The 26,730-nt window shown below is 35.6% G+C and overlaps 1 protein-coding gene and 1 pseudogene across 2 annotated transcripts in view; one reads left to right on the top strand and one right to left on the bottom strand.

Annotated features, from left to right (window-relative positions):
* The window catches only part of LRP1B (LDL receptor related protein 1B), a 1,880,289-nt gene that overhangs the window by 781,113 nt on the left and 1,072,446 nt on the right, over positions 1-26,730 (bottom strand). For both annotated transcript variants that reach the window (XM_088022156.1, XM_088022157.1), the window contains one exon: positions 22,702-22,938. In XM_088022156.1, coding sequence (XP_087878282.1) covers positions 22,702-22,938 — 237 coding nt within the window. The remainder of the gene's footprint in view (positions 1-22,701; positions 22,939-26,730) is intronic.
* Positions 24,046-24,444, top strand: LOC114202990 (BET1 homolog pseudogene; annotated as a pseudogene).

Below are 26,730 nucleotides of genomic sequence, written 5' to 3'. Positions count from 1 at the left end.
AGCTTTTCCCCTAAGGTCAGGAACGCGGCAGGGATGTCCACTATCACCACTGCTATTCAACATAATATTAGAAGTCTTAGCCACAGCAATCAGACAACAACAAAAAAAAAATCAAAGGCATCGAAATCGGCAAAGAAGTCAACTCTCACTCTTTGCAGATGATATGATTCTGTATGTGGAAAACCCAAAAGACTCCACCCCAAAACTGCTAGAACTCCTACAGGAATTCAGTAAAGTAGCAGGATATAAAATCAATGCACAGAAATCAGTGGCATTCGTATACACCAACAACAAGACAGAAGAGAGACAAATCAAGGAGTCGATCCCATTTACAATTGCACCCAAAACCATAAGATACCTAGGAATAAATCTAACCAAAGAGGCAAAGGATCTGTACTCAGAACACTATAAAATACTCATGAAAGAAATTGAAGAAGACACAAAGAAATGGAAAAACGTTCCATGCTCATGGATTGGAAGAACAAACATTGTGAAGATGTCAATGCTACCCAGAGCAATCTACACGTTCAGTGCAATCCCCATCAAAATACCATCCACTTTTTTCAAAGAAATGGAACAAATAATCCTAAAATTTGTATGGAACCAGGAGAGACCTCGAATAGACAGAGGAATCTTGAAAACAAAAGCAAAGCTGGCGGCATCACAATTCCGGACTTCCCGCTCTCTTGCAAAGCTGTCATCATCAAGACAGTATGATACTGGCACAAAAACACACATAGATCAATGGAACAGAATAGAGAGCCCAGAAATGGACCCTCAACTCTGTGGTCAACTAATCTTTGACAAAGCAGGAAAGAATGTCCAATGGAATAAAGACAGTCTCTTCAACAAATGGTGTTGGGAAAATTGGACAGCCACATGCAGAAGAATGAAACTGGACCATTTCCTTACACCACACACAAAAATAGACTCCAGATGGTTGAAAGACCTAAACGTGAGACAGGAGTCCATCAAAATCCTAAAGGAGAACACAGGCAGCAACCTCTTCGACCTCAGATGCAGCAACTTCTTCCTAGAAATATCGCCAAAGGCAAGGGAAGCAAGAGCAAAAATGAACTATTGGGATTTCATCAAGATAAAAAGCTTTTGCACAGCAAATGAAACAGTCCACAAAACCAAAAGACAACCGACAGAATGGGAGAAAATATTTGCAAATGACATATCAGATAAAGGGCTAGTATCTGAAATCTATAAAGAACTTATCCAACTCAACACCCAAAGAACAAATAATCCAATCAAGAAATGGGCAGAAGACATGAACAGACATTTTTTCCAAAGAAGACATCCAAATGGCCAACAGACACATGAAAAAGTGCTCAACGTCGCTCGGCATCAGGGAAATCCAAATCAAAACCTCAATGAGATACCACCTCACACCAGTCAGAGTGGCTAGAATTAACAAGTCAGGAAACGACAGATGTTGGCAGGGATGTGGAGAATGGGGAACCCTCTTACACTGTTGGTGGGAATGCAAGCTGGTGCTACTACTCTGGAAAACAGTATGGAGGTTCCTCAAACAGTTGAAAATAGAGCTACCATACAATCCAGCAATTGCACTATTGGGTATTTACCTCAAAGATACAAATGTAGGGATCCAAAGGGGTACGTGCACCCCGATGTTTATAGCAGCAATGTGCACAATAGCCAAACTGTGGAAAGAGCCAAGATGTCCTTCAACAGATGAATGGATAAAGAAGAAGTGGTATATATACACAATGGAATATTATGCAGCCATCAAAAGGAATGAGATCTTGCCATTTGCAACGACATGGGTGGAACTGGAGGGTATTATGCTGAGTGAAATAATTTAATCAGAGAAAGACATGTATCATATGACCTCGCTGATATGAGGAATTTTTAACCTCAGGAAAGAAACTGAGTGTTGCTGGAGTGGTGGGGGGTGGGAGGGATGGGGTGGCTGGGTGATAGACATTGGGGAGGGTATGTGCTATGGTGAGCGCTGTGAACTGTGCAAGACTGTTGAATCACAGATCTGTACCTCTGAAACAAATAATGCATTATATTATAAGAAAAAAAAAAGAATAAGAAGATAGCAGGAAGGGAAGAATGAAGGGGAGTAAGTCGGAGGGGGAGACGAACCATGAGAGATGATAGACTCTGAAAAACAAACTGAGGTTTTTAGAGGGGAGGGGGTTGGGGGATGGGTTATCCTGGTGATGGGTATTAAAGAGGGCATGCTCTGCGTGGAACATTGGGTGTTATGCACAAAAAATGAATCATGGAACACTACATCAAACACTAATGATGTAATGTATGGTGATTAACATAACAATAAAAAATAAAAAAAAATTCAGATTGTTGTAAAAAAAAAGCCAGAATCATGAATGTGAAAAAAGGTCTATAGATTATTAAATAAAATAAGCAGGTTACAAAATATAAAAAAAAATAAATGCATTAGTGTTGATATACAGCAGCTGTCAAAAGCTAGATGTAGCATAGTCTGTAGAAAAAAGGAGATAGTTAAAATTGATATTAATGCTATGTTTTGTGACAATTTTGGTGTAGTACATTAAGTGAATCCTTACAATTCCACAACAAAACCATAAAGGAAATTTGTACAGAATAATTTACATACATAAGTATATAGTAAGAAACCATTGAAGGTAGGTATGCAACTATGCAAAATACGTGTGGGAGTAATAGGTAAATGAGAAAAAGGTAAATGAGAAAAATATAATAATAAAGTTGTGCAGGAAAATGAGATGCTGTAGAGAGCCCAAGAAAGTATGGCAAGATGAAGGTATCTTATGTGGACCCATTAAAAATCATAAAGAATTTTTTCATTGATAATGTTGCCAAAGTTCAAATGAATCATTCCTAAAGAATAATCAGGGAAGCTCATTTTAAAACCAATTTTAGTAAATACCAAAATAACTTCAGATAATAGTGATGAAAAAAAGTAATGATGGATCTTATTGTTCCTTATTTTAGAACAAAAAAGAATCATTGTTCAATCATTCTTAGTGTTTAATCACTTTAGTTGCTATTTTAAAAGTAAAAGTAATGACAGCGGAAGTTAAAAACCTATTCAGAAAATGTTTGTTGTATAGCTACCCTACCTCCAGGCACTATCTTCTAGACTCTGAGGATCTGTCAATGAGTGAAACTAAAACCTCTGACATCTCGAAGCTTACATTATAATGTAATGTTAGTTTCACTCATTGACAGATCTTATTCACTGAATAGGTTCTTTACTTTGGCTGTCATTACTTTTAAAATGTATCATGTGATCTCACTGATATGAGGCATTCTTAATCTCAGGAAACAAACCGAGGGTTGCTGGAGGGTGGGGGCTGGGACAGATGGGGTGGCTGGGTGAGAGACATTGGGGAGGGTATGTGCTATGGTGAGCGCTGTGAATTGTGTAAGACTGTTGAATCGCAGACCTGTACCTTTGAAACAAATAATACATTATATGTTAAAAAAAAAAAAGAAGAATATAGTAAGAAAAGAAAAATGAAGGAGGTGGGAATCGGAGGGGGAGATGAACCATGAGAAACTATGGACTCTGAGAAACAAACTGAGGGTTCTAGTGGGGAGGGGTGTGGGGGGATGGGTTAGCCTGGTGATGGGTATTAAAGAGGGCATGTATTGAATGGAGCACTGGGTGTTATATGCAAACAATGAATCATGGAACACTACATCAAAAACTATGATGTAATGTATGGCGATTAATATAACATAATAAAATAAAATTTTTTAAAAAAGAATAAATACTAAAGAGTAAAAGTAACCAGAGAAAAGGGATAAAGGAATCCCTTTGGGCCAGAAAAATGTACAGATATATGGTTTTAGATGCCAGGAAGGGCTAATTGAGGAGGTAGTCTAGTAGACCAGCATTCCAAGCACAAGAAACAACATATGTAAATGCCCTAAGGTGGGACCATGCCCAGGGTGTTCAGGAGGTGACAAAAAGAATGTTAGAAAGGAATCACAGGGATATTATGGGTTATGTAGCAGAAAAACAAATGAACAGTATATTTTCTTCTCTAAATTTACAAGTCCTTATGTGGAAGATTCTTGAGGTGGTTCTATGTAAAATCCTCAAGAACAACAGAGATGAATGAGTCTTCATTATGACTTGTGCTTATTTCTAGCATCTTATTTGTGAGTATTGGGAGAGGCAGTCCCCGATAGACCTTCAGTGTCCTTGAACGTCTTTACTGAGTGTGCTGAACTTTAAGGCTTATTTGTCTTCTGATACCAAACAATTTCTAAAGCTAGTCACATGGGCAACTAAATCAAGAAAAGCACATGGCGATAACTGTGTAATTGTTTACTCCACAAGGGGGTACTTGCTGTTTGGCACAAAGTTGGCTCTTTGCTCTAAAGGTACTGATTCCTAGGCCATGGGATTCTCAGCTATAGCACAATTCCCTGCTTGCTCAGCATCCGTGTAGACCCATGACATCATGCTGTGAGACCAGGGACAGGGACCAGTAACTCTGTTTAAACTCATGCCATTTGCTGTGCTGTGAGTGATAAACTGTCTGAAGACTCATATTCTCACTTTCTACTTTTGACACCTATGCAGTAGTACCAGTGTGACTCCCTGCCATCCTCCATGACAGGGTTTCTCAACATTGGCACTACTGGCATTTTGGACATAGTTCTTTGTCAGAAGGGACTCTTCTGTGCATTGCACAATGTTTAGCACACTAGCCTCTCTGTACTAGATGCCAATATCATCTCCCTCCCCAGCTGTGACAACCAATAATGATTCCGGAAATTACCAAATGTCCTGTGGAAGACAAAATTACCCTTGCTCTATAAGATTGAAGTTCTACCTTTATTTATATATTTTTAATATTTTATTTATTTATGAGAGAGAGAGAGAGAGAACACGAGCCGCCAGGGGGAGGGGGGCAGAGGGAGAGGGAGAAGCACACTCCCTACTGAGCAAGGAGCCAGATACAGGCCAATCCCAGGACCCTGAGATCATGACCCAAGCGGGAGGCAGACGCTTACCAACTGACTGAGGCACCCAGGGGCCCCGAAGTTCTACCTTTAAAGTAAGTGACATTTCTCAAACTCTTTTTAGTCCATTTTAATTTTCTAAATATGAATTTTCTTGTCATCAAATAAAGAGTTCTTTGTGCTTTTTTTGGCAAAATTGAACAAGAATACTAAATTAGGTATCTATACCTAGTAGAGTACAACTATACTACCAGTTTGTAGTAAATAGAAACTACCAAACTTTTTTTCAAATATACAGTCTCAAAGTGGATTAAATTTCATTGAAATTCCATATATCTAAAATACTTTAAAAAGAGAAATGTTAAATGTTCCATACTAATTATTGCGATAAATATTTGGAAGTGTTTGTCTCAGAATGATATATTTTTCATGTATATCTCTGGATATCTTTTTTTTTAATCTCTAAAAAGGGTATTTTTTAAACCTGAAATAATAGTAAGCTAAACTTTACAACTTTAAATTCCTCCTTTGGGGACAAATTACAAATACCTCAGTGGCTAAAACATCAAGGTAACTGTTTCTGATTCGAAATGTGTACATTCTTCTTTGATGTACAATCAAGGTTAATGAAAGCTCATTGTAGTAACAGAGATAAAAGTGCTAATTCTGATGCCAGAAACACACTGCTATCCTTAGGAGGCTGATGTGTATGAACCAAAGAAGAAAACAGATGTGTATTAATATATTTCATATAGTCATCAGACCGTCTCCACACATTAAATATGCTAATATCACTACAATATATTCATGCAAGTTATCTAAATATTGCACATTACATTAGATGACAGCTAATTTGTTGTTTTATATCTGAAAAACTCAGAGCCAAAATGTGTATTTTGATGAGAACTTTGGTTCTTTCCAATTGCATAGGAATAGTGAGGAAAAATAAAAGTTAATAGATACAGAGAAAAGAGTTGATAGGTGTTTAAGGAATGTCTGAAGTAGTCATCATTCCTTTTTCTTTCTTTCTTTCTTTCTTTTTTTTTTGTGAGGGGCAGAGAAGCAAAAGGCATAAGGGCACATAATGTAGTTTTCTAGTCTAGTTGTGAGTCTAGAATAAACCTGGTGTGTGATAAAGAGATACCACATGCTAGTTTGCCATTGCAAATCTGGAAAAAATATAACTTCTGTTAAATGATTTTGTTAAAATATTCTGAAGAGTTTAAGGTTATATTTTTCCTTCTCTTAGTCATATATGAAACCTGTGTTTTCAAGTTATTTTCCAATATATTGTTTCCAAGACATTGTCTTGGTCACTAGTGTATCTCCAGGACTTAGAGCATCACCTATCCATAACATGATCTCAATAAATATTGGTTGTCTGGGAGAATATATAAATGAATAGCTCACCATCACCCCATGCATAATTGCAGTTTTTCTTCCAATGATAACCAATTCCTTCATAATTATCTGTCACTAACCTCTCTTATCAGCCCTATGATCTGAGCATCTGTGCTGTATTACACTACTTTTAGCTACTTGATGTGCTGTTTGATTCAGTAGTTTAACTTTAAAAACTTTTAAAGGTAATTATGAGATAAAATTGATGTTTTCCTTTTGCTTCCTTTTAACTGTATAATCCTTGAAGTAGTCTTAATGTGAAATACTGTATAGGACTTGCCAAAGTAATTATGTGTAGGTGAAGAAATTGGTCCCAAAGCTATTTTTTTAAATAGCCAATTAAGTCATAACTGAAAGTAGATGAATGTTTATTAAGATATAAGAAGCAAAAATTGTAGCACAACTAGCCCACAGTAAGACATACCTTTAGTTAGAAAAAAAAAATCCCTCATCTAATATAAAAGGAAGAAATTCAATGTTATAAGATTTGGGGGAAGGGTTTAGCAGGCAAAGAACAAACTAAACTAGAACAACATCCATCTAAGAGGTAAGATGAACATTTAGGGTTGTTCTTTTTTTTTTTTTTTAGATCTATACTTGAAGAAACCAACTTATATTAGTATGAACAAAAATTGCACTAGCTGTATTGAAACTCTTTTTCTCTCTCTTTTAACATTCTTACCCATAACCACATTTCTTTATTTTGTAATAGTTGCTTTCTTTTAAAATAGAAGATTTTGGTCCAATGCCAGCAAGAGACCTAGATGAGGGTGTGGGGACAGCACTGAAACCAGAGGGTGCTGCAATCTGGACCACATCCAGACATTCTTGGTCCCATGCTGGGAAACGCAGTACTGGGCTTCTGCCATGCAAGAAGAGAGGCAGGGAAACACCTCTCTTAGAAGGACTGTCTGTCCCTTGTGCTGTGGGGAGACAGTGGGCATGAAAACTCCTTTCTGCCAAGCAGCAGAAATGTGCCTTTCCCTTTTGCACAAGGAGAAACTGCCCTTGGTTTTTATGGAAATAGTAGACACTTAAAGATGTCTCAGACAGTGAGGCACATTCAAACAGTTTTTAAAATGATATTTTGTATGTCAAATGTAACATTTAAAGTTTTATTTATTTATTTGAGAGAGAGAAAAGAGAGAGAGAGTTGGAATGGGGAGGAGCAGATGGAGAGGGACTGAGCACAGAGCCTAATGTGGGGTTCGATCCCACGAACCTGAGATCATAACCTGAGCTGAAACCAAGAGTCAGATGCTTAAACAACTGAGCCACCCAGGCGCCCCTCTAACATTAACTTTTTAAACAATAAAATTGTTTTGCCAAAGAAAGGAAGATATGACTGCATTTCATGTTTTACATATTCTAAAATGACAGTCAGATGTGAGTAAAATAATTCACATGGCCCTTCTTAAAGGTATCACTATAAACAGTTTGGTAATCTTTCTTAAAAAATTGATATAGTAACATAAAGAGAATCATCCTGCCTGCAAAAAATATTTTCAACTCTGTTTACCTTTCAGTTTGTCTTAGGGTTTGTTCATATAACTATATAGCTTTACCTCATGCATTTTAACTGCTACTTAATATCATTCATAGCAAAAATGCATCATACCTCTTTTGATGGATTTATGCTATTTCCAACTTTTTGTTATTACAATAATGTTATTACAAATTTAAACATGTGTACACATCAATTGGATAGATAACCAATAATGGAATTGTTGGGCTGATAGTAAATATAATTTAATTTTGATAGATATTACCAAATAATGCTTCAAAACCATTGTAACAATTTACATTTTCCCCAATAGTGTGGAAAATATATTATTTTCTTATTACCTTACTAATGCTATCTATTACCAATTTTTAAAAATTTTTAATCTAATAAAGGTGGAAAAGTCCTATTTTATTGTGTTAATTTAGATTTTCATGATTAGTATAATGCTAAGCATCTCTATGTGCTTAATTAGGAATTTTGTATTTTTTTGTGAATTACCTTGACAAATATTCTTTAATTTTTTTCTGACATTGTCTTTAAAACTGTAAAATAATCATTCTTTTCTGTTTTATATGTTGTCAAGATTTTTGCCTAGTTTATTTTCTCCTTGCTTACAAACCCCTTGTCATTAAATATATATATATACACACATATATATATACATACAAATATATATATATATATATAATTTATTTAATAGCCTCTGGGTTTTATGTCTTAAGAAAAATGTTCTATATTCCAATACCATAAAAAAACACATTTTCCTAAATTTTATATTTTTTGTGCTCCTTAAGCTTTATTTTTGTATGCTTTTGAGGTAGGACTCTTTTTCTTTTTTTTTTCTTTTTTTTCTTTTTTTATTGTTATGTTAATCACCATATATTACATAATTTGTTTTGGTGTACTGTTCCATGATTCATTGTTTGTTCATAACACCCAGTGCTCCATGCAGAATGTGCCCTCCTCAATACCCATCACCAGGCTAACCCATCCCCCCACCCTCCTCCCCTCCAGAAACCTCAGTTTGTTTTTCAGAGTCCATCATCTCTCCTGGTTCGTCTCCCCCTCTGACTTACTCCCCTTCATTCTTCCTCTCCTGCTATCTTCTTCTTTTTCTTTTTTTTGTTGTTGTTCACTTAAACAAATAGACACATCCCAACCCATTTTTTATGTGTATTTTTTAGGAGTATAATTAATTCCAGGGGGGATGGATTGAACTGAACCCATTATTTTTAATTCACTTAATTATTAAGTTGCTTTAAAGATTGCCTTAAGGCCTTCTTTTTAAAAATAATTTTTAGTCTTTATTAAGAAAATAAGGTTCTCCCTTTCCCTTTCACCTCTGATATTTGAAGTTTATACTTGTGATGTTTTAGGCTATGGTTTCTTGCTCTCTGGTCAATATGATCCAATCTGTACTCTAGCTAGAAAATTCTCATTATTTCTGATGACTCATGGTATACTTTTTTCAATTTCTCAGTGCTGTTATCAATATATTTTGTTAATATTTTCCACTAATTTTTATTAATATAGAGGGTAAAGTCTGGCTTGTCTGCTTGGTCTTATATATAGTCCTTTGATTCATTTGTAATCTGACAGATGCATTAAACTAAAATGCAGATTCTTTGAGAACAACAATCTTATAATTTTAGATGAACACCTCGCCTACTATCTGGCAGACCTTTGGTAGTTAATGTCTTATATAGATAAATAAATAGAAATCTTAACAATGAATAACGGTCAGATTTTCAGATAGGCTTCCTGTACCATCTCTTTAATAACAGATTTTTTCTGATAACATAAAGCATTAAGCTATTTTTCTTTTTGCAAAGTGAAAATTCCCATCGTGACATTTATTTATTTATTTATTTATTTATTTATTTATTTATTGGTTAAAAGATGCAATATGAGCTTATTAAAAATAGAAAACACAAATCTTTTTGCATCAAGTGAAATTTTTTTATGTGTAAATTGTGGATGTATAAAGCATCACAAGAGATTCAATGCATTCATAAGTAGTACTCGGTATTTTTAAGAATTGCTTCCAATGCTAAGGTGAAGGGAGACAAAACAGTTTTTAAAAATATTTTAATCTTAGGGGGCACCTGTGTGGCTCAGTCGGTTAAGCGGCTGCCTTCGGCTCAGGTCATAATCCTGGGGTCCTGGGATCGAACCCCGCGTCCAGCTCCCTGCTCAGTGGAGAGCCTACTTCTCCCTCTCCCTCTGCCTGCCACTCTGCATACTTGTGCTCTCTCTCTCTGTCAAATGAGTAAATAAAATCTTTAAAAATATTTCAATCTTTTTCTTTAAATTCCCATTTGCATTAATGAATTTTAGACATATGGCATTGGGCTTTATTTAGGATGCAGAATGCTGCAAAAGAATATTGCAACACATAACAATAAGAGAAAGTCCAATAATCTACAATATCATAACTTTTCTTGAGTTCAAATGAAAGCTGAGATCCCAAGGCAACAAGATGAAATACCCAAATGTGAAAGGACTCTTCCAGGCATGAAGTGTTGTACCATTGGCAGAACAAAGGAGGAAAAGGAAACTGCCATAAAAATAGACATTTAAGAAAGATAAAATGGTAAAGAATTCTTAAAACTAAGTTTGATTTAATTGAAGGTTTAGAATTCTTGAGACAAACCAGCACAAGAGATTTCTTTTGCTGGGTTCACAAGAAAAATATTGAAGGCATAGCAGGAAACCTGAGAGAGATCCCTGTATGTCCGCAGACTCTTCTCACATACAAAGGAAATCCCTTAAACCACTGGGGATGGAGAAGGAGACTTTCCCACTCTCAGAAGCAAGACAACGATCCATTGACTGTGAGGAGGGTATAGAAACAAAAAATTACCTGCCACAGGAAAAGGTGCAGGAAACCTTCCCTTCCTCAAAGGTAAAGCGATCTGTAAGGATTAGCTACCCGTGAGGGAGGGATACAAGCCAGAGCCATGTGACCCTGAGGGAGGGGTAGGAAAACCCTTTGTCTTACCACAAGTTTGTTAATTCAGAACAAGCAACACTAGTCTTGGAGAAGAGTAAGATACTCTACTACCACTGGTCCAATCAAAGGTACACTGATGCTGAGGGAACAGGAGAAGCAAAGTGGTTCATCCCTGGAGAAAGCAGAGTAAAGCTGCTTGAACCCATAATCTTGGGTTCATACAAAAACAAACAGCAACAGCAACAAAACAGAACAAAACAAAACAAAACACCCAACAAACAAAAAACACAGATATTTGCTACTACCCTGGGGCTTGCAGCAGCAATTATTTACAGGCCAGGACTTCCCACAGAACATGGAAGACACTGGCTGCCAAAGGAGAAGAGGCACAGAAAGACCCACCTCAAAACCCCAGACACATAGGACCTAAGACCAAGTCTTAACCAAGAAAATGGAGAGCCCCTCTTCTACCCAATAGAAGCTTCTCACTTAGTAACAGCACAATAATCTTACTGAGGGAAGGGTAAGAGTGTAGAGAGAGATCTCTCAGTAAGGCAGCTGTGAACGGACTATTGAAAGCTGAGGAAGGAGCAAGCATACCCAACTCTCCTCATCAAGCACAAGGTAGTATCAGCCCATCACTGGAGGGATCTGAAAGATTTGGTTTACCAAAGGTAACTATAGTAAGAACAAAATCTAAATCCAATCCAATTACTGAATAGATTGACCAAACTTTCCACACTAATAACTGACAGAAGAGATATGCTTAGTCTCCAGGCATAAATTTTACTAATTTGAATCTCTAAGGTTTTTTTTAAATTCACTGTTTGACATTTAATAAATAATTATGAGATATACAAAAAACATAAAAGGACAAACAACTCATTGAGGTAAACTGGTCAACAGAAGAGGTGCAGCTGTCAATAAAATCAGACCCTAAGATGACCTTGATGTAGAAACCTTCAAATTAAAACAATGAGTTTTCAATATACACCTATTACAATGGCTCAAATGAAAAAGACTGATAATACTGTGTGCATTGATGAGAAGGCAGAACAACTGGAACTCCCATACTTTGATGTTGGTAAAGTAAAATGATCCAGCCACTTTGATAACCAGTTTGGACACACTGAAGTTTGGCATTTTTGGTTTAGCATTTTCTTATAAAGTAATACATAATCTTACCATATTACCAGGCAGTCCACTTTTAGAAATGAAAACACATGTCTACACAATATATCGTATACAAGTGTTTATAACAGCTTTCGTCATAACTGACTAAACTTGAAACAACCCAAATGAACATCAACTGGTAAAAGAATAAAAAACTCATGGAACATCCATACATAACCCAACATAAAAAAGAATGAATAGATACATTCAACAACATGGAGGAATCTCAAAAGCATTATCTAAGTGAAGCAATCCAAACTCAAAAGCTATTCACTATATAATGAAACTTTTCTGACATTTCAGAAAAGGTAAAAATAAAGAAAGAAAAATTAGACCAGAGTAGAAATTAGACTAGTAGCTGTTAGGAACATGAGGGAACTTTCTGGGGAAATGGAAATATTCTAATTTGATTGTGGTATTGATTGTTCATCTGGATACACTGAACTATTTCCTTAAAAAAAAAAAGTGGATTTTACTATATGTAAATTATGTTACAATAAACCTGATTTGTAAAAATGAAATTATAAAAACAGCTAGAGATTATCAGAAGAAAAATACGGGTATTCAGAATAAAATTTGTAGCCATTTTTATTTTTTTATTTTTTATTTTTTTTAAGATTTTATTTATTTATTTGACAGAGAGAGACAGTGAGAGCAGGAACACAAGCAGGGGGAGTGGGAGAGGGAGAAGCAGGTCTCCCGCTGAGCAGGGAGCCCGATGTGGGACTCGATCCCAGGACCCTGGGATCATGACCTGAGCCGAAGGCAAACGCTTAACGACTGAGCCACCCAGGTGCCCCCTTGTAGCCATTTTTAGATAGAATAAAAGAATACCAGTTAATACAGCCAGTGTGGTCAGAAAAAGGAAAGAGGGAGGGAAGGAAGGAAGGAAGGAAGGAAAGAAGGAAGGAAGGAAAAAGAGAAAGAAAGAAAGAAAGAATGAAGAGAAAGAAAGAAAGAAAGAAAGAAAGAAAGAAAGAAAGAAAGAAAGAAAGAAAGAAAGAAAGAAAGAAAGAAGAAAGAAAGAAAGAAAAAAGAAAGAAAAAAGAAATCCATTACTTAAAGATTTTTGTTTATATGATACCAAATAACTAATATGATTGACATTTAATCCAATATTTTTGACTCTAAATATAGTTAAATATATGTGGCAAAGCTTATTGTCAAATCAATCTGTGGTAGAAAGGTTATAGAATGTATATACACATAGCTAGGTGCACTAGTTTTCTTCTGCTAGAGCTCACTCCCCATAACCCAACTTGTTCAACTCACAATTCATGACCGTGGTATCCAAAAGTAACATAATTTTCTCTGGGGCATAAGGTAGAACAGTATAGGCAATGGGAATTAATTAATAGCAACAGTTCTATGACTCGTGATGCACAGTGAATAAGCAATTTTTTTTCATTTATTTGAGAGCCAATGCTAGTCTGGGATGGAAAATAGTTTTAATTTGTATATATTTTGTGACTCTGGAGAATCTGGACAGAAAATTAACTCAGATGATAAAACTCACTGAGCAGGAATATCACATTTTAGGAAATATGCCACATCTACTGTTCCATCCACTTAAAAATATAAATGATAGGCAAAGTTTGAGTTGTTACAATCAGAGGAAAGGATGAGAAGGTGAAGAGTTGCTCTTTCATGTCATGGCTAGGGATGGCGCTGTCATGTAACCTCTTGAGAACTTTAGTGTGTGCTTTTATTATTATTTTTAAACACTTTTTTAGTTTGAAAGGACTCAATTCTAAGCCTTGCAAAATCCTTATTTTAAAGTGTTTAAGATAAAAATTAAGAATCTAGGTGATATTAAAATTAGATTAAAAAAAGGAACTAGGAGATAAAGGAGAGTGAAAATACTCTTTGTTACCACCTGCATGTTTAAATGAATTTTCAAAAATAGTCTTACAGTTGTTTTTCTTTCCAGGTGTCATTTGGACCACTGCCTATTGACTATTAGAACGTCGGCAATTTGGTTGCAGAATTAGGAGCAACGGTAACTCACTGTGACATTTGTAATGGGATGTTAAAATTAAAGCTTGGATTATGAGTCAAAATGATGAAAAAAATATCAAAATCAGTGTGAGGAAAAATGAAAGTTCTCATATATTACAATGAACTAGATCAGATTTGTTTCTACAGCTCTTGGATGCCTCAACAGGGTCTTTGGTATAAAGGGAAGAGAATGTAAAGAGAAGTGAACTTCGGAGATGTTGCTGTTCTCTAAGTCTATAGTCCCTGCCCTTCAATCTCCCAAGGTAATAGGAAAGAGACATTGGAGAAATGCCCTTCACCTCAACTCTAGTGATAGAGCTTCTCTAGGACTTCTGAGAGATCTTTGAACTGAGCTCTCAACAGTTGGTTTTCCCAAATGCACATAGCTAATGCCTAAAAATGCCTCACATCTGAAAAAGCTAAGATGAACTCTGGTGGCAAAGTAGTAGCGGTTGATTTGCATGGTATCTGTACTCCCATACTTTATTAGTGCAGAAGGTTTGCAAATTATTCTGTAGACCACACAAAAGAGAATGCTGGCATAAGGAATGTATTTGGTCAAGTACAAAGTTGCCCAGCAGGGTATAAGGACTCAAACAATAACAGGACTCAAACAATGGGCATGGACTGGATATTCAGGGAAGCAAAGTCACAAGCATAGTTTCATACACTTTGGCCAAGGGAAATGAAATTAGTGAGATCCAACAGAAAATCCCCAAAAAGCTTACACATGCACACACACAGACATAGAGACACACACGTACCCAAATCCCTCAAGAGAGTAAATTTTAAAAATCCATCATGTTCAGAGAGAGGCCATTATTACAATGGGACTAGTTCAAATAAGACCCTTGCTATCTCCTTATCACTCCTAAGCACTCATAACCCTCTAATCACTCCTAACCACTCATGCCCCTCTAATCATTCCTAACCACTCATGCCCCTCTAATCAGTTCCCGCCAATGTTGAGCAGTGAGCACTGGTAACTGACTAGCAAGCTGGGAGGGGTGGCAGGGAAAATAAATGCAAGGCAGAGAAAAACGAGGAACCAAATATGTCTTCCTTTCCTTTTCCAGGCTTCTAGCCAGAAGACAACACAAATGATAAGCAGGGAAGATTTGATGATACATTGAATTTAGAATTCTGAAATACATGTGCATATAGTGGAATGGATTAGGCATTCTAATTACCAAACTGATGCTGTGTTTCTGATTTAAAGTGACTAAGAAGTCTGTCAGTTGCCCAGTTGGGAGCAGAAAGGATTGGGGTTTGATCAAGTTTTGCTGTCAAATTTTGCTAGTAAGAGAGCTTACAAAATAAATTTTCAAAGCCAAATGGGAGACAAAAAATAAAGTTATGCTTTAGATAGGTCAGAGTCACATTTTTGATGTATTTGTTACACATACAATGATTTACCACTCCCCTAAGTCCACTCAAAATGGCAAGTTTCATGGGAAGTCGCTCAGCTTGCATTGTGGATATTATCTCGCCCCGCAATTTGAACTAGTATTTCCTACTCTAGGACCCCCCACAGTCATGTCTGCCAAGAATAACTTATCAAACTTGTTTTTTAATCAGAAATTGGTATTAACCTAAGCAATAGTACAATTATAGTCAATGTTTACAATAGTAGTCCTGGGTTAATAAAGGATTCCCAAGTGATTTCTTAAGTCACAAATAAAAATCACATACTACTAAGAATAATTAAGCAACTGGGTGGAATACATTTCTTTTATTTTAATTTATACTGAAAACTGGCAATTTATTTAAAATGTGCAAAAAATTATACTAATCAGAATATCTATTAATATAATGGTTATATTTGTAATAATACTCTAATGGTACTTTGAAGATTACCAAGTATTTTCACATTTTCTCTTTTGACTTTACCAGCAATTTAGCATTTATAAGAAAATAGACTTTTTGTAGAAGCTTCTAGAGCTATTCTCAGCTAATGTGTATATCCATGTATTTGTAGTATGTTGTATGCATACATTTGTAGTACAAATAGCATGTATTATGTCTGGTATATATGCTTATGTTGTGTGGAAACAAATAAGGGGAAAGATATCTTCTCTATGTTTTCCCAGATTCATTAGCCTCATGACCAATTCTATTTTTTTTATGACACTGTATTTTAGAATCCAGATTTCAAGCTTCTTCTATTCATGTCAACTCCTCAGACAAAAAGATATATATTGGCTTAGAGGTGTTTATTTTTTTTTCAAATATCTCATATACTTCATGAGAAACATAAAAAATATGAAAAATATATACTAGCAAATTAACAATGGGACTGAACCCATATTTGAGGACTCAGATCTCCAATGAATTCTGGAAAAAACATCTTATTGATAGTCAATGGGAGTCAGTACGTGCAAACAGGCTATAAACTTGCTACTCAGTAGGACAATAACAATTAGATTCTCAAGAATTGCAAATGTTCACAAATCACTTCTTAAAGTTTTAATTAGGAAATGTCTCATGACTGATAAATGTATTCATTATTTTCTTTAATTGTTAGCCAGAGTCTATACCTCTCAGAGTCTCAGAGCTTTTCCTTTAAGAGTTAATTTCAGAAAAATGAGATTGATATGTACCTGTAATCTAACAGAAGAGAGTAAAAGGTTGTTCTCAATTTTACAATGTTTTGCAAGGCATACTCACTACTTAAAGTTCATGGGAACTTTCTAACATAATTCATTACTGATAGCTCAACATGTTTGTTTCATCACTGTAAAACTGGCTCTTTATGACTAGAAATTACTAGTTAATAATGCTGAAGTTCACTGACATCCAAGAACAAAGAGTGAGATTTTCCCCTGAGGTCAAGAACAAGACAAGGATATTCACTTTCACTACTTTTATTCAACATAGTACTGAAAGTTCTAGCCAAAGCAATCAGACAACAAAAAGAAATAAAAGGCGTCCATGGGCACGTGGTGGCTCAGTCAGTTAAGCATCTGCCTTCAACTCAAGTCATGATCCCAGGGTCCTGGAATCAAGCCCCACATCAGGCTCCCTGCTCAGAGAGGAGCCTGCTTCTCCCTCTCCCTCTGTCACTCCCCCTGCTTGTGCTCTCTCACTGTCGCTCTCTCTTTAAATAAATAAATAAATAAATAAATAAATAAATAAATAAATAAATAAAATCTTAAAAAAATAAGAAATAAAAGTAATCTAAATCGGCAAGGAAGAAGTAAAACTTTCATTATTTACAGATGACGTGATATTATATATAGAAAACCCTGAAGACCCCACCAAAAAACTACCAGAACTGATACATGAATTCAGTAAAGTTGCAGTATACAAAATGAATGTACAGAAATCCATTGCATTTCTATACACTAATAATGAAGCAGCAGAAAGAGAAATTAAGAAAACAATCCCATTTACTATTGCACCAAAAATGATAAAATACCTAGGAATAAACTTAACCAAAGAAGTAAAAGATCTGTACTCTGAAAACTATAAAACAATGATGAAAGAAATTCAAGATGACACAGACAAATGGAAAGATATCCCATGCTCATGGATAGGAATAACAAATATTGTTAAAATGTCTGTACTACCCAAAGCAATCTAAAGATTTAATGCAATCCCTATCAAAATACTAGCATCATTTTTCACACAGCTAGAACAAACAATCCTAAAATTTGTATGGAACCACAAAAGACCCCGAGTAGCCAAAGCAACCTTGAAAAAGAAAAACAAAGCAGGAGGTATCACAATTCCAGACTTCAAGTTATATTACAAAGCTGTAGTAATCAAAACAGTATAGTGCTGGCACAAAAATAGACACAGATGAATAGAATAGAAAGCCTAGAGGGTTACCAGAGAAGAGGTAGGTGGGCAGATGCATGAAATAGGTGAAGAGGATTAAGAGTACACTTATTTTGAGGAGCATTGAGTAATATACGGAATTGTTAAATTGCTACATTGTACACCTGAGACTAATACAACATGTTAACTACACTGGAATAAAAATAAAAACAAAATTATAAAAATAAAAATAAAAATAAAATAAATCCACACACAGTAAACTGGATCTTTATGACACACTAGAAATTCCTAGAGAGGTATACAGTGACGAAGTTCACTGAAATCCAAGAACAAATCATGATCTCTAGAAAATGATAATCTCACTCTAAGATTGGTGTCATTTGGAAACAGATCAAATCCTGTAATCTATTGTAAGTAGCCACCCTAGGATCAGTTAGAGTAGAGGCCTGGAAATATTTCTGGAGTTCTGAAGTGGGTCCTAAGTTGGTAGTCATATCTGGGGGGGTTGGGGGGTGTAGGTGGGTGGTGGTGGTAGTAGTGATAGCGAGGGTTCAAAATTTTACAGTAGTGTATAATAATTCATGTCCCAGGTATAATATCATACATTTCAAACCAACAAATTGGAGGAACTGTTGGATTCTAAAATCCATGGAGGGAGTATGGAGATTCCAGGGATGCGACTGAGCTGAAGAATAGGGATTGATCCTTCACATACTGGACAAGCAATAAGGCACTACCATTTTGTAGTATGTCAACAGATTATCTTCCAACATGTCATTCGGAGAGTATGTTCTGCACAGAAAGACTCTTTCCCCTTTCTCTTGGCTACACTTTTCATAATATCAGAAAATAGATCCTATGTTGCATCCCATCCAAAGCTATTCATTGTTCTCCAATTTCATGGCTCTTGTAAATACCTTCAGGTAAAGGAGGAGTCTGAGGTGTGGAAACGCGTGCACACTCCATATCTCAATCAAACAGAACCCACCATAAAAATATATATATATATGAGGTCAGTATATAAAGCATTTAAGAGCACAGGCTTTCTGCTAGTTCCTGTGGCTTTTGTAACATATTACCGCAAACTTGGTGACCTCAAATCTCCAGTTTAGTTATGGGAGCTATGGAGAGTACAGTTTTTCTGTTATACCTGCAGGCATTAATAACTTTCAAACTCAGGAAAAATGCTTTGAGTGTTTTTTTAAATATTTTAAAGATATAGAACAATACGAAAGATTGTTTTAACATGCCTTCTATTTGGATATATGTATCCCAGTAGAATTAATTTATACAGTTTAGAAACAAGTACTGCATTAACAGAATGCATACAATAATAAATTGAACAGTAAGTTATCATCTTTATATTTTTTTTTCCTTTCTGTTGAAAATTATAATTCATACTGCAATGAAAAATAAATCTTAGACAAACACCCAAGAAGTGAATTTGATCTTATAAAGAGCATCTATCTTGTTCCCTTAGATAATGTAACAATTATAACTGGCAAGAATGGCTACTTTAAATTCCCTGACCACTTAGTCCAATTTTGCCTCCTGTTCATAATTGCCTTTTACTTTTTACCACAGTATCCTACTTTATTTTTGCTACAGCAGTTATCATTATCTTGTTCATATATGTTTATTATCTTCCTCCCATTATTTAGATACAAACTAAATATGAAGCTTTATCCTGTTTACTGCAGCATTCCCATCACCTACAATAGCACCTGGACCAGTGAAGGCATTTGCAGGATTTATTTATTAGCTGGACAAATAATTAAATCAAATAATTAATTAAAAGAAATAGTATGAATTTTACAAAAATTATGGCAAGAATTCCAGAGAATAAAAAACTTACAGATTGGTACATGCTTTGTCTTTACAGAAGTCTATTTTAATTAAATTGCTAGTATGTCTTCATTTCATAGATATTTTCAGTACTTATTGAGATAGATGTAAGTATCTCAAAGGGACAATTTTCCTTTATCTTTTATTTAACTACTGTTTTAGCCCACAAGATTCTACAGACTCTAGGATATAGCATCTTTAGGAAGTTTTCCATAAACCTCTGAGAGAAAAAAAAATCAAAGAATGAGTAGAGATGGGCCTTTTTAGAAATGCTGTTGGTGTTTTTTTTTCTTTATAGAAAGGATCTAAGCTTACATAAAAGATGTCCAAGATATTAATGTTATATTTACAAGCAGCAAAATCTTTATAGCCTTGTACTTCAAACTGTACAAATTTATCTAAGACTCAGAATTTCTACCGAGCTTACAAAATAATTTGTCAAACCAAGCACTGCCTCCCAGTTTTCAGGTTGGATGGTGGATATTCTAGCTAAATTAATGAACACATATAGAATATAATTTTTTTCTGATTTCAAGAATGATAAGTTGTCATTTGCCAAATATAACTTCTGTTTTGACATGCTAATCTTATATCATAATGTCTATTATTACTTTCCTCCCTTCTTCCTGGTTAGAAAAAAGAGTAATAAAAAAAACATTAAGTTGTCCTTGCATAGGAATATCAAAATGTTAAGTGTATTTCAGGTGTGAAATCTATGAAATGTTCTCATAACCTTCATACTGCCAAAGCAACACTGTACAGATGTGCCTGGCCGTCAAGCGGCTGTTAGAGCTGATCTCTGTTGCTGGGGTGAAAAGCAAAGGCCCACCAATGTCACTGATAAGATATTGTTATCAAAGTTAGGATTATTAGCTGGAACATTCAGTCACAGCACAGGAACTGACACTTTTTGAAAGGAAACCAAGAACCTTCAAAGTTACATTTCAGGCCTTCATGAAAATTTCTAGGTCAAAATCACAGCAATCCAAATGTATCTGCTTACAGAGAATGTGCAAGTCTATTGTCCTTCTAAAATTGTCCATTTTCTATCACTTGAAATCACATGACAGAGAAAAGTGGGCAGAAAGCCTCTGTCACGTCCAATTTAAGGAAAAAATCTTAACTCTAATTAGCCTCTCTAAAAAGTCATGGTGGCTTTATATTGCCTTAATCAGTAAACTATAAACAACAACAGTAATATTAAAAAAAACACTATTTTTTTCATTTTAACACTCCGTCTGTCACTCATGGGAAGTGTACATTTTATCATTCAAGGTTTGATTTGTAGTGAACCTGAATTGAATGAATAATCTCCTTATACTACCCCATTCCCATGAAGTCAGGAAAGACCACCACTCATTAGCACTCATGCTGTAAATAATTTTAGTCCGTATCTGCTTTTATTCTCTCTCTCTCCTCTCTGCTCCATTCTGCACTCTACCACCAGACTGATTCTCCTAAAATATCTTTTCATTCACACTATTCTTTGACTCAAAAGCATTTCCTGCCTCTTAGCCCTTCAGGATTTCCTCCAAGCCCCTTCACCTCACATTTCAGTCTGATTTCATCACCTCGCACTTTCCACTCTTCCTCTGACCCTATTCCCTGGGACCAAAACCTCCTGTAGTGATCTACTTAATGTTCCCCTCACCCTCTTTCTGTAGTACTTGATTTTTTTTTTCTTTTCTCTACGGAATTCCTTGTGGCTGAAATTGTCCTCCCCTCCCCTTTAACATTCTTCCTTTAAAATCTAGCCCAAATACCACCTCCTGCACACAAAGTTCTCTAGGAACACTCACATAAAGACGTCTCTTCCTCCCTGTGGAGACCCATTACACAGATATTCCCCAATAATCATATATTTTCTTTGGGTCTGCTTTGAACTTATTAATTAAATAAAATGCTGCAAAACATTTACATTTTTTGTGCTTTTATATTCTCTCCAAAGGTAGATTATGAACACCTTGAAGGCAGTAGCCACTTTCTAACATTCCTTTTATCTCCTAAGATAGCTAACACAGTGTTCTTCATCTAATAAACATATAATTAATGCTCCCTAAATCAAGGATTTTTAAAATATTTGAGAAGTGAGCAGGGTGTGTATGTGAGGAAACTGAGGTCCAGAATCATAACTGAACATGTCTAAAGGTGACTGACTAGTAGTCAAAGATTTGGTTTGCTTGATTATTAAAGATATTTTCTACTTATACCAAAGTTACATTATTTCGTTACTTGATTGGTTGTTCTTGAGCCATGAAATTTATAAAATACACTGTTTTAATAAAGTATAGGCATATATGTTTGCAAATATAGTCTTGCATATAAATATTTATAAGTAAAACTAGGTATAAACAAAGTATCTCTGTGAATACAGGTATTTCAAGGGCAACTCTAGGGAAGTCAGTTTTAATCATTTATAAAGAAACAATATGCAAGAGGGGCGCCTGGGTGGCTCAGTCGTTAAGCGGCTGCCTTCAGCTCAGGTCATGATCCCAGGGTTCTGGGATCGAGCCCCGCATCAGGCTCCCTGCTCGGCGGGAAGCCTGCTTCTCCCTCTCCCACTCCCCCTGCTTGTGTTCCCTCTCTCGCTGTGTCTCTCTGTCAAATAAATGAATAAAAAAATCTTTAAAAAAAAAGAAACAATATGCAAGAAATGCACTGACAATGGGGACATCGATATTTTTAATGCACTCTGAATGACACGACCAATATCCTAGTAAGAATCAAATATTACACAAGTCTCTAATGTCCTGTTAAATCTTACGTTCTGCCATATAGCACTATAAACATATAATTATAAATCTGCGTTTTCCATGAAGGTGAATAAGTAGCTTAATTTAATTCCAGTAATGTTTAAAATGTGGTGGACAATTCCAAGTTCCATTTTATCATGGAGGTTTTAATATGCTAGTGTGTGAAAAACAGGTAGAAATAATGTTACTGAAGAAAATCCAATCAACAACTGTTTTTAAATCAACAGTAAGTACTTAGGTTCTGGTTGAAGTGAGTTTGACATACGTCGGATTTATCCTTTCCCAGCGCCGTATCGTGGGGCAGTTTGCTGCTCATATTGCGTATTGTCACTTACCATCTTTCAGGATAGTTTCTCGCTCTGTGCCATCTATCTTCTGCCGGCCAATTAGGAAACTGGTGGTGTCAGCAAAGTAGATATAATTGGTTTCTGCGTGGAAATCTAAAGCACGAGGGTTTACCAGATTCTCTATGGGGATCATGTATTCATCAGCTATCTTGGTATTCAAGTCCATTCCTCTAACAATTCCTGGGCGTCCTTTCCCATAAAAGAGGAACAACTCATTCTTCGGTCCTGCAGAAGAAAGATTACAAACACAAACAACTGAGGCTGCCTAATCTTCTGTACACTGCAGAATGCCACTGTTTAATTAACTGGCACAATTAGCATTTTTTAAATTCAATACCAAAAATTAAACTCTAAAATATGCCAAATGTATCTTGATGCAAGGAGGCCAGCTAATTGCATTACTTTAATTAAAACAGAAATTACTTCCGTGAATGGGTTATATTTAGTTAATTATTCTTTTGTCTGTAACAGTCTGTATAGCAAAAACATGACAGATCATTGGATAACTGGTAACAGTAAAATGGACATTTATTAAAACATCTGGCACATTTAACTTTACAATTCATTACAATCTATCTAACACATTCTGTAGATACTAACTGTAGCATTCATTATGTCTGAAAAGGCTAAAAACTACAGAATATTTAAAACACCCCTCCTCGGAGTTTGCATCTAAGGCTGTCCAAAGGCAAACAAATAGAATCACACAGTATCACAAACGTGCAGGAGAATATATTACAAATGTCTAAACAAGTGATTTATTTTTTTAAAAAATGAAATAAAATGCCAGTTAAAGCACTCACTTTTTTCTTTACATCTTAATTAGAATGTTAGAGGTTGATGGTGTGTGCCAGTAACTCTGATGTACAACACAGCCCTTATCAAAAACAAAACAAAACAAAACAAAACACAAACTCCAAACAAAAAAGCTATTTCCCAGGTTAAAATGCTAGAATCAATGCAGCTTTTTCTACAGAGTGAATTGACTCCTTCAGACTTTCATACGAAATACATGCCAGGCTCTCCAATTTCTAGAGCAATTGACTTAGTTTGGTCCATACAATTTGAAGAAAATACTTTATATAAAAGGGAACACTTACTGAGTTTTATTAATAAAACTGAGGATACAAATGATTCAATTATAATTGCATAACAGTACCACAAGGGAGATTCTTAGCAAAGTAAAATAACTAAACTATAGAAAATTTGGAGAAAAAAGGAGAAAAAAAATGAGGACTTATTAGACTCCAGTGATGTGGCGCTTTGGGGAAAGAAGTTGGTGTTTCTCTGGGCCCAGGTACTGAAGACACCGTCCGGGGGACCCCAGCCCCTTCCTACCCACCCCTCCATCTGCTTTTTTCTTCCCTACTCTGGCAGGATGAGGCGTGCAGGCCTGGGTGAAGGAGCACCTCCTGGCAACTATAGGAACTATGGCTATGCTAACAGTGGCTATAGGGCCTGTGAAGAAGAAAACGACTCATTGAAAGTCTAAGAAGCAAAGTAACTGCTATAAAATCTCTTTCCGTTGAAATAGGCCATGAGGTTAAACATCAAAATAAATTATTAGCTGAAATGGATTCACAATTTGATTCTACAACTGGATTTCTAAGTAAAACTATGGGAAAACTGAAGATTTTATCTGGAGGGAGCCAAACAAAGCTGCTGTGCTATATGATGCTGTTTTCATTATTTGTCTTTTTCGTCATTTATTGGATTATTAAACTGAGGTGATGCAAAAAAAAAATGAGGACTGACTCATAAACTCAATACCCTCAATACAAACAATATTGTCAGTTTATATAATTTCTTTCTCTTGTTTTCTTTTAAAATTTGTGTTATTGAATATTAAATGTATATGAACTTGTATTCATTATATTCTAGTGTATGAAGAAAAATAAATCTCATGCACCTGGCACAGATCTTAAAATATTTCCAGAACACTGAAAAGTATGCATGTGCCCTAAACCAATGCCCGACCCCTTTTTTCCTATTTCCCTTTCATCCCAAAGACTTCCAATATCCTGATTATTTTGTTTATCGTGTATTTTGTCAAGTTTTAGTACACATGTTGCATGTATTTCTCAACAGTACATTGTTTGATTTTGCATGTTTCAATTTCATGTGTGAATTCTTCTGTGAATTAATTTTATTCTTATTATATTTGTAATATTCAGCCATGGTTGTTGCAATTATTGTTCACTTATTTTTGCTGTTATATCGTATTCTTTCATGTGACTCTTTCAAATTTAATTTATTTAGTTACTTTTCTAATGTGCAATTAATTATATAGAAGAGGACACTCAATTTTATATTCTGCTTTTATTACTAAATCTTAGCATCAAAATTATGTTCTATGTTGATCCATTATTTTAAGTCTTACATTCATTCTTTCAGTATGGTCAGTATAATATATGATAATTTGTCAAACTGTTCCTCAGTTGATTATATCTTTTAATTCTTATAATAATACTGAGATAAGCATGTTTTTCTTCAACCTAACATTTTGCACATTTTCTTAGATGATCTCTAAGCATACATTTCTAGAAATGGAATTACTGGTAAAGAATATTAACATCCTTCTTCCTCATTGGCCTTACAGCTTCTCAGTGTCCACCTACTTTCGAGTATTTTTTAAAAATAGTATTGCATATTATTTTAAAGTAGTGCAGATTTATTTGAAAATTAACATTTTCTACCAACTTTATATGCATAAATACTTTTGTTTTTTAAAAATAAGAATCTTAAAATAATTTAAAAATAAAATAAAAATAAAAATAGGAATCTTAGGACGCCTGGGTGGCTCAGTTGGTTAAGCGACAGCTTTCGGCTCACGTCATGATCCCAGGGTCCTGGGATAGAGAGCTGCATCGGGCTCCCTGCTCCCTGGGGAGCCTGCTTCTCCCTCTCCCTCTGCCTGCCAATCCTCCTGCTTGTGCTCTCTCTCTCTCTGTCAAATAAATAAATAAAATCTTTAAAAGAATAGGAACCTTATATAACACTTTAGTACCTCATTTTTAAAAAAATTGTATTTTATTGTCATTAAAGTCTTCAAAACATTATTTCCTTTTTTTTTAAGGATTTTATTTATTTTATTTGAGATAGAGAGCACAAGCAGGGGGGAGAGGGAGAAGCAGACTCCCCACTGAATAGGGAGCCCAATGTGGGGCTCGATCCCAGGACCCTGAGATTATGACCTGAGCGAAAGGCAGATGCTTAACTGACTGACCAACCCAGGCACCCCCAAAACATTATTTTCAATGACAGCATCATGTTACCTGCTAGAGAGGCAATATGATATAGTCAGGTGCTTACCTATCGTTAGATATTTAGATTGTTTCTGGGTTTTCGTTATTATAAATACATTTACAATGAATTTCTTCAGTCAAAAGAAGGATAATTTCTTAACACTGTCAGTTTTATGGTTTTTTAAAAAAATATTTTATCAAATTTCTTTCCAACAGTGATATCAATTTCCAATTCTATTAACAATACACAAGAATACTAGTTTCACCATACCCAATTTTGCTAATGTTTTTTTCTTTTAAAGATTTTGTTTATTTGTCAGAGAGAGCACACAGGCAGAGGGAGCAGCATGCTGAGGGAGAAGCAGGCCTCTCGCTGAGCAAGGAGCCTAATGCGGGACTCAATCACAGGACCCTGGGCCCATGACCCAAGTAGAAGGCAGACGCTTAATGGACTGAGCCACCCAGGCATCCCACTAATGTTTATTTTTAATTGATGTTGTCATTGGTATTCAGTAAACCTGGTATTTCATTGGTTTAATGTATGTGTGTATGTTTTATTTTTTATATTTTTTAAAGATTTTATTTATTTATCTATAGAAAGCGCAAGTGGGGGCGGGGGGGCGGGGTGGGCAGAGGGAGAAAATCTCAAGCAGACTTCCCGCTGAATGCAGAGCCCCAACCAGGACTCAATCTCACAACACGGAGATCACGACCTGAGCCAAAACCAAGAGTCAGGTGCTTCACCAACTGAACCACCGAGGTGCCCCTGTGT

The sequence above is a fragment of the Eumetopias jubatus genome, unplaced genomic scaffold (genome assembly GCF_037043125.1).
Source record: "Eumetopias jubatus isolate StellerSeaLion01/CBP00866 unplaced genomic scaffold, mEumJub1_p1.0 scaffold_3, whole genome shotgun sequence".
NCBI classification, from domain to species: domain Eukaryota; kingdom Metazoa; phylum Chordata; class Mammalia; order Carnivora; family Otariidae; genus Eumetopias; species Eumetopias jubatus.
This window is presented reverse-complemented; position numbering and strand designations above follow the sequence as displayed.